Here is a 16,797-nt window from a genome sequence, read left to right as displayed (position 1 = left end):
ATAACCTGGTATATTTAGTTCCCAGTCCTGACAGACTTGCAGCCATGTCTCAGTAATGGCTACCATGTCATACCCTCCAATTTGAATTTGTGCCTGCAGTTCATTCAATTTATTCCTTATACTCTGTGCATTTGGGCCACACAGCACCTTTATTTAATGATTATTTATAGTTATATTAATTAGTTTATCTAGTTAAGTTAATTTAATAAAGAACGTTATAGTTTCCCACTCTTAGTTTAAACCACTGCCCTAGTTTAGAGGAAAAAAAATACTCGGCAACCCAATCACCTACCTGCTGTCCTGTAACGCTACTTGTTTATTTTTGTCTTTGAATCCACTGTTCTGACGCGCTCTGCTGCACTGCTGCTCCCGCCAGGCTCCCGTGCTGTTTTTAAATGCTCTGCTCTCCTGATGTGCTCTGCTGGAGCAGTGGGCTCCTCATCTTTGATCTGTTTCTCTCCTCCCTCCCTCTTCCTAATCGTTTTGTTTCCCTCAAAGAGGCTTTTTTTTACAGATTTAAAAAAAAAAGAAATCAAAGTAGATGGAGGAAAGATACTGTCTGCCTGCCTCATTTTTTTTATCTCCTTCTCTGTCTCATAGGTGTTAGAATCTTGTATCTTTAAGCAATTAACTGTTGCCTTTCTAATTCAACAAAACACAGATGAACTAATTAACTGGCTTCAAAATTCACTTGCCTTTTTAAAAAAATTAACTTTTAGCATGATGGAAAACTCTCTCTTGCTGCACAGCACACACACACAAAATAACTTTTTTTTAAAAAGATACACACAATATAAATTTTGCCTGAATAAAACTTTTGCAATTATGCTTACTCATCATTCGGCAGTCTCTCGAACAAGGATGACTTGCTTTCACGAGTTCACAGGGTGTTTCGATGAAGGACCCGATGTTTCAGTCCTGAACTCCAATTGGGGGGGGGGTGGAAGATGCCTGTGTATGAATTTTTTTAACGTGTGGTGACCGTTGCACACTAGCCACCTCACGGGCTTAATAGAGCTAGGTCTTGGTCCAGTGGCAAGGATTAACCGAGTTGACTGGGGACCTGCTCTGCTGCACGGACCTAGTGCGCGCACATATCGCAGTGTGGGCTGGCCCGTGCTGCCCCTAGGCACTCGCCTCTTCTGGGCCCCGTACCCTCATCTGTCGCACCTCCGCCACAATCTCTCGCCGCTCCTCCGCTATAAACATTCACCGCATCTCGCTACTTGCCGCTCATCCGCCCCGACCTTCCCACTCCTCTGTACCTAGGTCCTGCCGATGCTCCAAAACAGCAACCAGGGTTTTGATGACGTCACCCAGTCGCCCATCTCAAAATCATCACACACTTGGAGCAGCTCGTGCTGGAGGTTGAAGTGGTATGCCGCTCCAGCTCTTTATACTTCCCGACCTGCGGTGCTGTTCTCTCGCCGGTCGGGGGGCCACGATGCATTGCTTACTATGCTATTGTCCAAGACATTGTTATGTATTAAAACTAGGATTCCCAGGTATCCTGGGCTACCTACTATCTCTATCCATAGAATAATGCATTTTTAGGGCACAGGACTTGAGACCTTAGTTTGCCTCACAATCAGAGATGAGATTTATTTTTTTTTTTAAAACCATGGAGAAGCTACCCTGATAACTTTGTTGGTTATTACGCTGCCAAGTCTATAATGGAGCCATGAGAGTGTCTGAGGTTTAATTCTCTGCTGAGTTAGCTGATTTCAGCCAGCTTGACAGTGGGAATGAAATCATTGGTTTCAATACCCTGGATCCAGGAGGGAAAAATTCAACATGGGGCAGTGCTTCCTGCTGGAAAATGCACGCGTCAGGGCATCAGGTAGCATCAGGATTGGGGTTGATTGTTAGCCCTCCTGTAGTTAAATAATCTTCTACGATAGGCTCGCACAGGATAAACAGCCACTTGTGTGATGGGCCAGAGGGCAGTTGATAACCGTGGAACCGTAACCCTTAAAAATCATCCTCTTCAGGAGAGTGAAAATGCGAAAAGAAAATTGGGGCACATATTTGCTGACAAGGAACAAACATGTGCTCTCACCTCTGAGCATGAAATGTGAGTTCAATTGCTACCAGCAATAACAAATGGGTCATATATCGAAGTGGAAAATAGCATACAGAGGGCCAATTGATTTGCATCTGCTGATAAAATATAGGCCTACATCTCCAATTTGAGCTTTGTGAAGTTGTCAGTGTTTGAATTGCATGGTGTGTGCAAATTCTCTCCACTTTGTATTTACTCGTGTCGACAATCAAGATTTCATGCTTAAAGAAAGAATCCAGTATGATTAGTTCTATCTATTCTAAGCCATAAGAAATGCATAGGAATATGGTGCTGTACCCAACACAAACAGATCTTGGGAATTCAGATAACATTCTCCAACTGCCCTACCCCATTCTTATGGTTTATAATATCTGAATCTTCTACGTTATAGCCTTTTAATACATGTCTTTATAGCTATCATCGCATATCATTTATATAATGTTACAACATTTGATGTATTTTCCTTTTGATTTTGACAGCAAAAAAGATATTTGAATAATTGCTAAAAAAAATGTCTTTTTCTTTACAGATTTATCTGTTGAAAAATATAGTGCACCAGGTTTGTTTTTCCTGTGGGCAGTTTTGCTATTTCCTGCTTTATTCTGAGAAAAAAACCATGTGGTCTAGCAGGAATGTAGTGTGTGCTGTCATTTGCTCACACATGACGTTACTTGATGCCTGTCTCGACAGATGCTGTTCATAAACAAATCCCACAGATTTTGAGCAAGCTGGTTCATTCACAGGATAGGTTTGAGAAGCTGTTGATGTGACATCAGCGCGTGACTGTGCGTAGCCTTGACGTGAAGGTTGGGGGAGGCAATTGTAGTGTTTGTTCCTAAGGCAGCTTTTTATAGAACTGATCCAGCTGTAGCTGGTTATACTCAGCTAGTTCTGTTAAAGCAGGCTTGTACACGGATAGTGACTTAGTTAAATTTGTATATGAATAGCAAATTATGAAATGGTTTTAAAATTCTACTAATTAATTTTAGTTTTACATTTAAATGGACATCTAATTGCAGATGGTATAGACTTCTTCATAGAACCTTTAACTCTTTGAATACTGTTTGCACTTTTGTACTTGTGTACTGCCACAGTATTGAAACGGCCCTTATCAAAGTCACAGATTACATCCTACGTGACAGTGACCGTGGTAACCAATCCCTCCTCATCCTTCTTCACCTATCTGTAGTCTTTGAGATGGTTGACCACACCATCTTCCTCCAACTTCTCTCTTCCATCGTTCAGCTGGGTGGGACTGCCCTCACCTGGTTCCATCCCTATCTTTCCAGTCGTAGCCAGAGAATCACCTGCAATGACTTCTCTTCCCACTCCTGCACCGTTACCTCTTGAGTACCCCAAGAATCTATCCTTGGCCTCCATCTATTTCACATCTACATGCTGCCCCTTGGTGACATCATCCAAAAGCACGTCAGGTTCCACATGTACGCTGATGACACCCAGCTCTTCCTCAGCATCACCTTTCTTGACCCCTCCACTGTCATCCAGTACTGGATGAGCAGAAATTTCCTCCAACTAAATATTGGGAAGACCGAAGTCATTGTCTTCAGTCCCAGCCAGAAACTCTTGTTACCTAGCCACCGACTCCATCCCTCCCCTGGCAACTGTCCAAGGCTGAACCAGAATGTTCGCAACCCTGGTGTTGTATTTGACACCAAGATGAGTTTCCTACCACATATTCACTCCATCATCAAGATCGCCTACTTCCTACTGATACGCATATCAGGATGTAGTAGATAGTACCATTACTCTCCCCTTTCCTGTCTTGCTTAAGTCATTGAACCACTTCCTAAATTGTATCCATGAGCGTGGCATCATGCCCTTGCTGATGACCTCTTGTGCCACCTCCAACCATGCCACTTGGTGACCCCAGTCAGCTTCTTCCTCCCATCGCTAAGGAACAGCATGTCCCTCCAGGTCCTCACAGCCCCCAGCAATACATCCAAGGAGGCATAACTAAACTGAGGCGCAGCCTTTGGCCTTCTGGACTCCATTCCGGCATTTTCTTAATTGCATGTTTGGAGTGTGCCTTTAAATACTGGAGTTCAAATCGCATCATGCGAGTCATCATCATGCCTGCTGGTGCTAATTGGTCGGGAAACCCGGAAATCATACAGTAATATAGTGGCCAGGTTAAAAAGACACTGACAGATGTGCTGCCCTGACTTCAGTGTTTCCTATGTGCTATCAAACTCCCCACTCCCAGTGTGTTGCTAATTTAAAATCCAGCCCATAGAGTTTTTAAATCTTTCAACGTTGACTTAAAATTATCTGATAATTCTAATCAAATTTTGGACTCCGAAATGACACAAGTTTGAACCCTATACTGGACTGACTAAATTTCATACAACTGCTATTATTGGAAATAGTTTTACTGTCCCTTGATAGACAACTGAAACACATCCCACTCTCTTGGAAGAAGGAAATTAGCTGGCTGGTCCTGCCTTGCAGAAGTATACCACTTACTGTGGTGGATTTAGAATCACAATTAATGGGAGATAGAGACTTATCTGTCCCTGAGACTAAGGCTGGAATTTTCCCATCAGAAAACGGGTGGGTTTGGAGCATGGGGGCGGTTAAATTGTTAAAAATGTGAATCCCGACCTGATCCCACCTCCAATCCGCCCACTTCTGGTTTTGGCTGGGCAGCGACCAACCCGCTGCCAGGGGGCGTTACCTCAATTTAAATATTGTAATGAGGCTGGGAGCCTCTATTTTCCCCTCCATTTTGAATTTAAGTGCCTGGAGACTGGTTTCACACAATTCGTGAAACCTGACAGTTAAACAGTGGCGGGGTCTGCTGCATCCTGGAGGGAAGTGGCTTTATACCTACCTCCTGCAGCCAGGTTCCCTACCATATTCATCCCCCATGATCGGAGACTCTTCTCACGAGGCCATGATCCCGCGGTGGCCGACCCCGATTCCTGGGAAACCTCCACCCACCATCACCTGCCGATCCTCTCTCGCCCCTCTCGATTGCCAACCTCGCTGGTCCCCTCTTCCCTTTCCCCCCAGATTGCCACTTCTTTCCCCCCCCCCCCCGATACAGTGACTGATCCCTAACAAATGAGGTCTACTCGCCCGCAGCCAGCCAGTCAGCCCTCAAGCTTCCGGCCTAACTCGCTCACTCTACCAGTTATAGTAGTAAGTGTACAGATAGAGTTCCTCCAGTGGCAAAACAAAGAAGTACAACACTCAGTATGATACTGTTTGTCACAGATGAGCAAGGTTCCAGGTTTGAACTTAGTTAGCTGATCTTAGCTGGCAATGTTTGAACTTAGTGTGACTAGTTAAGGGAAAAATTAATCAGAATTCTACTACAAATTGCTATCCAGTAAATATGACTGGAAAGTACATGTTGGCTTGGCTGTGACGTGCCCAATGCTTGCATCTGCCTACTGATACTCTTATTTTACAGGGATACATATGACGAATGGTCACTTGGTTGAGACAATTGTGGGACTGTATCCCAACATGAATTAGCATGTTCAGGGGAGAGATGAGAAGAAAACTGGAAAAAAATAAAGGGTATTCTGATGAGAGGCAGCAAAAATAGTTGTATAAAGATAATGGAGGGAAAGTATAAGGAGACAGTTTTGAAGTTAAGAGCTCGTTTATGGCAAATTACATAGACGGACCTGAAATGCCTATAGATAAAGGAAAATGTTTTCCATATTGTTATAAATAGGTGTTGTAGTGGGTTTATTTGAGTCCATTTCAAGCTGCTGCCATGTTTGATATGTTTCACTAACTTTTCTTTGCTAGTGACCCATAGACTATTTTTTACGCACTAATACAATTAAAGATAAAATAGATATAATGCATACACATTCACAATTGGTGAAAGCTTAGCAAAGATTAAGAAAGAAAAGCTGCTGGGATGGTTCAAAAAAGTTTGCTACACATTTTCTAATGACTGCAAAGTGTAAGTTAGTTTAAAGTTAAAAGTATTTTTTCCCCATAGAGTAGAAACCATTTTACTTTGAAAAATGGGCATTGAACCCAGTTGTGTTGCATGTTATGATAAAAATGGACTTTGATTTTTGTGTATAGCAAAGTGAAGTACTGCAGTTAAAAAATATTTTGTGCATTGTAACCTATATCTTAACCTTTAAAAAAAAATCAAAATTACACTGTCGGCCAATTTTTCTCCTTTTTACTCAGTTTTTCATTTGATTTTCTGTCACTCCATTTGGGAAGCAGTCTGTTTCCAGGATGCTGCATTTTTCCTTCATAACCAGCTGATGGCCCATCTGACCATGGGGACTTCGTATGGCAGTTTGAACCTGTGGTACTAAGTTATAATGCACTGACATATTCTATCCTTTAGAATGTCACATTTAATATATTTTAATCTGAAATTGTCAACACTTGACCTGAACATTGTAAATTTATTTGATTCTTAATGAGTTATTGGTGGATACAGTTTATAGTATTCATTGGCCTCGACAATTTTTTTCTTAAGTTTTAAACTTTTCATTTGCATTGCTTGCTATATAGAAACAATCTGCGCTGTGTTTTTAAAAAAAACCTGGATATGCTGCTCCAGAAAGTGATTAAAATTAGTAATAAACAGATCTGTTGCTCGCTTTAAGCAGAGCAGGACCGAGTTGTTTTTCACAAAGAGAACACAATGTACTGGCTGTACCCAGCTTCAAGAACTGTTGATCATAATGTTCTTCTACTCTGATTGGTAGAGTGAATGGAATTGTACTCCGCCTACTCCAGCTATCCCATTGAGGCCTCTTAGAGATTTGTGGTTACTTTTGTGATTCTAGCTGCCTGTCACAGGCTGATATTTTTGACCCTGCAGGGAATAGCAGGCAGTTCCTGGAAACTAGAGTGTTGGGAACTGTCCTTGTAACTCTGTAAACAGAGCTACACAGTCGTTTAAAGGGACATGAATGAAAACTTTTCAGAAAACCAAGAGTGGAAAACATTGAAAACTATATGCAGGAATGTTCCTCGGTGTGCTTTGTTGTTTCAAGAAGATTAAGGAATTCAATTGCACATATACTTGCTGTTTTTCCCAGAAGGTTAAGTTATTTATACATCCAGAATATAGATAAATTACATAATTACTTGTATATATTGGAGAGAAATTTATAGAATTTCTTTCAGTCGTGTGTTTTTGCCAAGAGTGGGCCCAAAATTCAAATTCTTTCTGGCACACAAAAAGTATAGTTCTAGTTTAGGGGTCTGCAATTTGGGGCACAAGCTGTACAGATATTGCTAATAACAGCATAATTAGGGCCAAAGCTGCTGTCCTAGGAATTCCAACATTTATATCAGAATTGCACCTGTCTTAAGTTAAGCTTGGAGAAAAAAAGGTTAGTTACTTACACGCCTTGTCAAAGTTGAGTTCACAAACTTTGTGTGAAACATCAACTTTGACCGCAGCAATTAGAAAAAATTGTTTCTTAACTGTGTAACTAAAAAAGGATCCTGCAAGCTTTTAATAATTTCAGGCAGGGACATTTTTTGCCTGCAGTGAGGGTAATGAATGAAAATGTGTCACACAAATAAAGAGACAAGAAAGAAAGGGCCCAAGTTTCGAGCCGCGCCTAGAATGGCGCAGCCCCGACCTGGATGCCCGTTTTACGCGCCAGAAAGTGCACCTAAAAAATACTTACCGATTCTCTGGCTCCCTGCAGGTCCTCTGGAGCTGGGCGTGGCGCAGCACGAGCTGTGGGGGGCGAAGCCAGGTCCCTGCGCTGAAATCAGTGCCGGGACCTCTGCACAGGCGCGCTACAGTGGGCGCGCATGTGCAGTAGCTCCAGGCGCCCAAAACTGAGTGGGTCTATTTCCATTGGTGGAGGGGTCTATTACGAGGGGGCATAGTTTTAACGTGGTTGGTGGAAGGTTTATAGGGGATTTGAGGGGGGGCTTCTTTTACGCAGAGGGTTGTGGGGATCTGGAACTTACTGCCTGGAAGAGTAGTGGATGCAGAAACCCTCACCACTTTTAAGAGATGGTTGAATGGGCACTTAAAGTGCTGTAACCTGCAGGGTTACGGACCTAAAGCTGGTAATTGGGATTAGACTGGATGACCTTTTGTTGGACGGAGCAGATATAATGGTAAGTACTGCAAGGAATAGAATACGGCCAGGGTGATTTCCTGGACTAGTTTCGATCGCCTGGATGGGTCGGAGAGGAATTTTCCCATATTTTTTCTCCCCAAATTGGCCTGGGTTTTTATCTGGTTTTTGCCTGTCCCAGGATATCACATGGCTCCGGTTGGGGTGGGGTGTAGAATGTTTTAGTGTAAGGGGTGTCGCAGTTGTGTGAGGCGGACTGGTTGGGCTGGGTGCTCTTTGCCTTTACGTCATTGTTCAGAGGTTTATATGTAACCTTCAGGGCTGCTGACCAAGGGCAGTGTGGCTCTTTGTCGACCGACACGGACACGATGGGCCGAAATGACCTCCTGCGCTGTAAATTTCTATGTTTCTGTGTAAGGTAATTTTGAAAAAGAAAGACTTGCATTTATATAGCATTTTTCACAACCTTGGAACATCTCAAAGTGCTTTACAGCCAATTTAGTACCTTTGAAGTGTAGTCACTGCTACAATAATAAGAATATTAATATGATAACTTCAATCATTTTGTTCTCTCCTTTTTTTAATCCAAAAATATCTTGGGACTCTTAACTCTAGTAAAAAAAAACCTGAGCCAATTTGTGGATATTTATGATTAACAGAAAGACAGGCCATTTACAGAGAACTTTGGTTGCAAGCCATGACCCTTACCAGATGCTTTGCAAGATTTGCTGACTGAATTCAGTAAAATTTGCTGACTGACAGTAAAATTAAACGTTATTTAAGTAGTCACCTGCTTTTGTATGGTCCTAGAGAAGCAGAGCCACAGAGTGGAATCTGTATATTTATTTATGTAGCTTTATTTACTTGTCTATCTAACCAAAATGTTCCAGGAACCAATCACAAAACAATGAATTAACTGTTTGCTGAGATCTATTGCCACAGTGTGGCTAGAAAGCCACCATTCAGAAACTGCTAAAGAAATATGAAAGCAATCAATGTTGAATGACTAGTTAAAAGAAACGAGATGAACAAATCAAATCAAATCACTCAAAACACTGGGGGGGGAAAAAAGATCACGCCATTTTTTTGTCAACAACTGAAATTTACACACCAGTGCTGTCACTTAAGAACAAGAAATAGGAGCAGGGGTAGGCCATACGGCCTCTCGAGCCTGCTCCGCCATTCAATAAGATCATAGCTGATCTTCTACGTCAACTCTGCTTTAACCACCATCTTCAGATGCATGTTTTAAATTAATGAATGGAAAATCAGATTGTTCCTTCACGGTCATGCACTCCTGCCTATTTCCCCAATATGCACTGCATCCAAGTGATGCAGCGCACTACGCCACAGGTCCAGAAAAATCTCCCCTATGATATCCTACAACTCCACTGTTTTGAAATCAAGTCTCACTGCGCAGTTTCCTTCTCTAACTCAGCTGTTCCCAAGATATTAAAGCTGTAAACTCCTCATTTCAATTCAGGCCTTCTCTCAACAAGCTTTATTCAAAAAGCAGCTTCTATAAGCAGGACTTGACTCACAAATTAAATCTTTACGTGTTTTTGACAATTCTGCACCAATGATAGTGTAGCACTCCCTCATTACTGCACTGAAGGATCAGCCTGGATTATGTGCTCAAGCCTCTAGAGTAGGCCTTCTGACTTGGGTAAAAGTGCTAACTCTGAGAAAGGGCTACACCGAGTTAACTAGAAATGTAAACATATAAAATTAGTGATAAGCTTAGGAAGTTCTGTTGAACTATACCTCATGACCTTCAATATTTGGACTTATAGCTTGGAATAACAAAGAAAACTTTACAACATTATATAGAATTACATGAAATATACAGCACTTGTTAAAGTTACTTCACTCATCTGTGATTTTATAATTTCAAATATAAACTCCAAGCAACTTGAAATCATTCTTAAGCATAATAAATATTAGTTGGATATGTAGGCTAATTAGACCCCACCTGAGTGGTCCTGGCGGAACACAAACTGAGCATCAGTGAACAGATTATTGGTGAGTTAGTGCCGCTTGATAGCACTGTCGACGACACTTTCCATTACGTTGCTGATGATTGAGAGTAGGCTGATGGGGTGGTAATTGGCTGGATTGGATTTGTCCTTATTCTTGTGGACAGAACATCCTGGGCAGTTTTCCACATTGTTGGGTAGATGCCAGTGTTGTAGCTGTACTAGAAAAGCTTGGCTCGAGGCGTGGCTAGTTCTGGAGCACATATCTTCAGCACGACAGTCGGGATGTTGTCAGTGCCCATAGCCTTTGGTGTATTCAGTGAGCTCAGCCGTTTCTTGATATTGTGCAGAGTGAATCGAATTGGCTGAAGACTGGCTTCTGTGATGGTGGGGATCTCAACAGTAGGCAGAGATGGATTATCCACTTGTAAACGCTTCAGCCTTTTTCACTTATGTGCTGGGCTCTGCCATCATTGAGGATAGGGATATTCATGGAACCTCCTCCTCCCATTAGTTTAATTGTCCATCATTCACGACTGGATGTGGCAGGACTGCAGAGTTTTGATCTGATCCGTTGGTTGTGTTACATTTTATCCGTTTTTGAACAAAATGGTTATATTTTATCTGTCGGGCTTCTACAAACTTAAGCTTGGTGCCACAGAAAGCACTATTTCCTGATTTGCTTTAATCTCTTACTGTTTTTCAGCCTTGGTGATATTGCACACTGGATCACACTGGCAAATGATACTTAAAGGGTTGATGATGGATAGGCAATGGTAGACATTTAAAGATCACATGGATGAATTACAACTATTGTACATCCCTGTCTGGCGTAAAAATAGAACAGGAAAGGTGGCTCAACCGTGGCTAACAAGGGAAATTAGGGATAGTGTTAAATCCAGAGGAAGAGGCATATAAATTAGCTATAAAAAGCAGCAAACCTGAGGACTGGGAGAAATTTAGAATTCAGCAGAGGGGGACTAAGGGTTTAATTAGGAGGGGGGGAAATAGAATATGAGTAAGCTTGCAGGGAACATAAAAACTGACTGCAAAAGTTTCTACAGATATGTGAAGAGAAAAAGATTAGTGAAGACGAATGTAGGTCCCTTGCAGTCAGAATCAGGTGAATTCATAATGGGGAACAAGGAAATAGCAGACCAATTGAACAAATACTTTGGTTCTGTCTTCACTAAGGAAGACACGAATAACCTCCCGAAAATACTAGGGGACTGAGGGTCTAGCGAGAAGGAGGAACTGAGGGAAATCCTTATTAATCAGGAAATGGTGTTAGGGAAACTGATAGAACTGAAGGCTGATAAATCCCCAGGGCCTGATAGTCTGCATCCTAGAGTACTTAAGGAAGTGGCCCTAGAAATAGTAGATGCATTGGTGGTCATTTTCCAAAATTCCATGGACTCTGGATCAGTTCCTATGGATTGGGGGGTAGCTAATGTTACCCCACTTTTTAAAAAAGGAGAGAGAGAGAAAACAGGGAATTATAGACCGGTTAGCCTGACATTGGTGATGGAGGGAAAATGCTGGAATCAATTATTAAAGATGTAATAGCAGTGCATTTGGAAAGCAGTGACAGAATCGGTCCAAGTCAGCATGGATTTATGAAAGGGAAATCATGCTTGACAAATCTAGAGTTTTTTGAGGATGTAACTAGTAGAGTGGATAAGGGAGAACCAGTGTATGTGGTGTATTTGGACTTTCAAAAGGCTTTTGACAAGGTCCCACACAAGAGATGAGTGTGCAAAATTAAGGCACACGATATTGGGGGTAATGTATTGACGTGGATAGAGAACTGGTTGGCAGGCAGGAAGCAAAGAGTGTGAATAAATAGGTCCTTTTCAGAATGGCAGGCAGTGACTAGTGTGGTGCCGCAAGGTTCAGTGCTGGGACCCCAGCTATTTACATTATACGTTAATGATTTAGACGAAGGAATTGAATGTATTATCTCCAAGTTTGCAGATGACACTAAGCTGGGTGGTAGTGTGAGCTGTGAGGAGGATGCTAAGAAGCTGCAGGGTGACTTGGACAGGTTAGGTGAATGGGCAAATGCATGGCAGATGCAGTATAATGTGGATAAATGTGAGGTTATCCACTTTGGTGGCAAAAACAGGAAGGCAGATTATTATCTGAATGGTGACAGATTAGTAAAAGGGGAGGTGCAACGAGACCTGGGTGTCATGGTACATCAGTCACTGAAGGTTGGCATGCAGGTACAGCAGGCAGTAAAGAAAGCAAATGGTATGCTGGCCTTCATAGCGAGAGAATTTGAGTATAGGAGCGGGGTGGTCTTACTGCAGTTGTACAGGGCCTTGGTGAGACCACACCTTGAGTATCGTGTGCAGTTTTGGTCTCCTAATCTGAGGATGGACATGCTTGCTATTGAGGGAGTGCAGCGAAGGTTCACCAGACTAATTCCCGGGATGGCAGGACTGACATATGAAGAAAGACTGGGTCGGCTAAGCTTATAATCACTGGAATTTAGAAGAATGAGAGGGGATCGTATAGAAACATATAAAATTATGACGGGACTAGACAGGTTAGATGCAGGAAGAATGTTCCCGATGTTGGGGAAGTCCAGAACCAGGGGTCACAGTCTAAGGATAAGGGGTAAGCCATATAAGACAGAGATGAGGAGAAACCTTTTCACCCAGAGAGTGGTGAACCTGTGGAATTCTTTACCACAGAAAGTTGTTGAGTGCAGTTCGTTGGATATATTCAAGACGGAGTTAGATGTGGCCCTTATGGCTAATGGGATCAGGGGTATGGAGAGAAAGCAGGAATGGGGTACTGAAGTTGCATGATCAGCCATGATCATATTGAATGGCAGTGCAGGTTTGAAGGGCAGAATGGCCTGCTCCTGCACTTATTTTCTACGTTTCTATGATTCTATCTTGGCTCTTCACCTTGGTTTCTCAATTTAATGTGACTCGATACTGACTGGGAAATCCAGGCTAATTTTTTCTTCCCTCACCCACGATCACTGAGGTCAGTTGTAACACTTCCAGTATTACCCCAACTGAAATCAAAGGACTTGCATTTAATATTGCTCCATGTGTCACCCATACATGCCACGGCTCTGCCCTAACAAATAAAAGATTGCAACTAAAAAAAAAAGTTCATAACTTCCAATAGTGTTAAAATTAGAATACTGACCGGATTCTCATTTGTCTCTTCTCTCTAGTGCTGTTAACAGGGAATTATTGCTGGGACATATGATTTTATTTATCCCCTTGTGTGTAACCAAGAGAGGAGATTAAACTATTGTGTGCAAAGTGATATAACCTTGACATCAACAAGAAAGAAGTCCAGCTATGCATTTCTACAATTGTTATTTTTTTTAAAGATTGGTAGACTGTTTATTGCAGTCCGGCTGTAGGTGCTGTGGTGCATAGAATGCAATGCACTGTCACTTATACAATGTTGTTTAGTCGCAGTTCTACTATCAGTATTTCACAACACACAAATCTAGCCCACTGTTTATTTGCTGATTGCTGTTCCCAACACCGAAAAACCTGATCAATTTAATCTTGTGGAATAAACAGAGTAATTATATGAGGACAATCACATGAGGTGAAATTAAATTTTAAAAGCAAGTGATTAACAATAATGGGTTGGGACATAGTCAAAATAAAAAATTTATCTAAAGGAGAAGGTAGCCTGACCAGAAATTAGACTAATGAGTTTAATGATTTGTTTTCTTGTAGGCTATGTCTTCTAGTACAAGACATGTATGGTTTATTTAGTGAAGTTCACCAGCATACATTCTGCTCATTAGAAGAGGACGTGCAGGCGCAAAATGCCTGCTGGGAAGGAAAGATGTGCCATCTAACAGGAATGAAGATTCTGCAGAGAACAACGAGAAGGAGGTAAGAATTAGACTGATCCAGAAAATCTATCTTGATCGGCAAGATCCTGTATTCCTGTTGAAGTTATTTCTGGCACAAGCTTAGACTTGCAGAGCACCAAAATCCTTGCTGGATATTAGATATTCTTGATCCAAATATGTTACAAAATCTTGATTCAGTGTTCCTCAGTTATAATTTTTTGCTGTACACCATATTAAAATTGATCAACCAACTGTCACACATTACAGGCTGGTTGGGTTATGATGTTGTGACATTGATAATACTGTTGACATTTATGATTTGTACATGATATTGATTACTGGATATCAGATATAGGGGCCGAAATTCAGGTCCGCCTGAAACGGGTCACACCTACCGCTTCACTTAAAGGGGAGAGCTGTTGTGAGCTCCGCGAAGATTCTAGTTCTGTCCACTGGGCCACCAGGGAAGGTTTCGGCCGGGCCAGCGGCCTGGCACCCAAGACCATAATTGTCCGGCTGCTCTGGAAGTCGGTCGTCAAAAAAAATAAAATGGCGGTCGTGGCAGTGCGTCCTTCTCTCGAAGGGCCGCCGCACAGCCATGTCCCACACACTGAAAAGCAAGGTGCACCGACAGAAAAAGCTGTCGGGGGCACCACTAGGCAGCCTGTGGATTTTTTTATGTTAATTTAGATGGAGGTGCGATGGAGGTACAGGAGATCGGTGGTGCACCTTTTGATGACGCACTTAGGAGGGGTCGGCAGCAGTGGGGCATAAGTGGGGACCGCCGGAAAAACCACCGAGGTGAATTTCGCTGGCGGTGGCCATTGGACTCTAAATCGGCGGCTATCGGGCTCCGTCGTGTGGCCGCCGCTTTCTGGCAGTAAGAGGCCTTTTCAGGAGGCTGAATTTTGGCCCCATACTGTTGTGTAGCTTTTACTTGTGACTCACAATATAGGGGGGAAAAGAAGATACCATTCCAAAGTTAATGTAATTGAAGGCATATAATAGTATAATTTTATATTATGGAAGGCAGATAATCACAAATCACATTACTGCCTGTGCTTTACCACAAGAGCCAAGAGATTTAGGAATTATCTATTTAGAACAAAGTTTGGAGTCCAGATCAGTGGATAACTAATGTAGACTTGTATTGTATTGTATTGCCAGTCTAGATGTTGACAAATACCAATAAAACCACTGAACATCCTCCACTGGTTTTAACCTTTGTTCATTTTATTTTGGGTATGTATGTTCATTTATGCAAAGAAGAGCACAGGGAAATGGATATTTTTCAATCCTGCCATGTTCTTGTTGCTCAGGTTAAATGCTATCAGGATTGCTTTGGAAGTAGTTTAAATATCCAACCAGTACCACATTTGCCAGTTTAAAAGTTTTAGCAGCATAGCATGTGCTAATCATGCATTATCTGAGTTATACTTTGTGATTTGTATTTAGCATTAAATGTACTTCGTTAAAACGAGTTCCTCAAGAAAATAAAAGCCATTATTTGTGTTTCAGGAACTTGCCTGACAATTTTTAGTTCTCTTATGTCAGTGCCAATACAGTCAGTAAAATTTGAAATGATTTATTCCAGATATGATTAAGCCCTGTGACAATAATCATATGAACCACAGTGGGATTCTGTTATATTTAATAAGTCAGATCGCAAAAAGGTTGCTCTGAAATTTGAACTGGATGTGACAGAAATGACTATCATTACTGTACCAAGGCATTTGGTAACAAATTAGGGCTTGGTAAAGATTTATCTATAGTAGACCATTTTTATAGTGCTGTTTTTAAGATCCATGCAGAAGTATGTCATGGCAATGGGGGCATGTTGCATAGGAAATGTTTTATATGGTTTCTGCAGGAGACTGTAAACTCTGTGTGCTGTATCAGAGATTGTGCATTGCAGCAGTTCTTGGCTATATCAACAACAATAACTTGTATTTATATAGCACCTTTAACATAGTGAAACGTCCCAAGGCGCTTCACAGGAGTATTATGCGATAAAAATTTGACACCGATCTGCATAAGTAGAAATTAGCGCAGGAAAGCTTGGTCTAAGAGGTATGTTTTAAGGAACATCTTGAAGGAGGAAAGAGAGTTTGAGAGGCAGAGAGGTTTAGGCATAGAGTTCCAGAGCATGGGACCAAGGCAACAGAAGGCACAGCCACCAATGGTTGAGCGATTATAATCAGGGACGCTCAGGAGGGCAGAATTAGAGGAGTGCAGACATCTCCGGCGGGGACGGGGGCGGGGGGGGGGGGGGGGGGGGGCGGGTGGGATTACAGAGATAGGGAGGGGCGAGACCATGGAGGGATTTGAAAATAAGGATGAGAATTTTGAAATCGAGGCGTTGCTTAGCCAGAAGCCAATGTAGGTCAGCGAGCACAGGGTTGATGGATGAGCAGGACTTTGTGCGAGTTAGGACACGTGCAGCCGAGTTTTGGATCACTTCTAGTTTACGTACGGTAGAATGTGGGAGGCCAGCCAGGAGTGCATTGGAATAGTCAAGTCTAGAGGTAATAAAGGCATGGATGAGGGCTTCAGCAGCGGATGAGCTGAGGCAAGGGTGGAGACGAGCGATGTTATGGAGGTGGAAATAGGCAGTCTTAGTTATGCAGCGGACATGTGGTCGAAAGCTCATTTCAGGGTTAAATATGACATCAAGATTGCGAACAGTCTGGTTCAGCCTCCGCCAGGAGTTGGCGAGAGGAATGGAGTCGGTGGCTAGGGAACGGAGTTTGTGGCGGGAATTTGTTTGTATCATGTTCACATATTAATGGATTTGGCTTTAACTGTACTACCTTGCTGACAGTTAACAGCTTCCAGTTTCCTGGATTTATTTATTTTGATATG

At 42.2% G+C, this 16,797-nt stretch overlaps 1 protein-coding gene and 1 long non-coding RNA gene across 2 annotated transcripts in view; one reads left to right on the top strand and one right to left on the bottom strand.

Annotated features, from left to right (window-relative positions):
• The window catches only part of LOC139275304 (uncharacterized), a 162,341-nt gene extending 161,994 nt beyond the window's left edge, over window positions 1–347 (bottom strand). Inside the window, exon 1 of the long non-coding RNA XR_011595710.1 lies at window positions 293–347. This is a non-coding gene — a long non-coding RNA (uncharacterized lncRNA). The remainder of the gene's footprint in view (window positions 1–292) is intronic.
• The window catches only part of spidr (scaffold protein involved in DNA repair), a 451,063-nt gene that overhangs the window by 312,444 nt on the left and 121,822 nt on the right, over window positions 1–16,797 (top strand). The window contains exon 11 of the mRNA XM_070892572.1: window positions 13,814–13,975. Coding sequence (XP_070748673.1) covers window positions 13,814–13,975 — 162 coding nt within the window. The remainder of the gene's footprint in view (window positions 1–13,813; window positions 13,976–16,797) is intronic.

The sequence above is a fragment of the Pristiophorus japonicus genome, chromosome 1, assembly GCF_044704955.1.
Source record: "Pristiophorus japonicus isolate sPriJap1 chromosome 1, sPriJap1.hap1, whole genome shotgun sequence".
Classification (NCBI taxonomy): Eukaryota; Metazoa; Chordata; class Chondrichthyes; family Pristiophoridae; genus Pristiophorus; species Pristiophorus japonicus.
The sequence above is the reverse complement of the archived record's forward strand: the minus strand, read 5'-3'. Positions and strand labels throughout refer to the sequence as shown.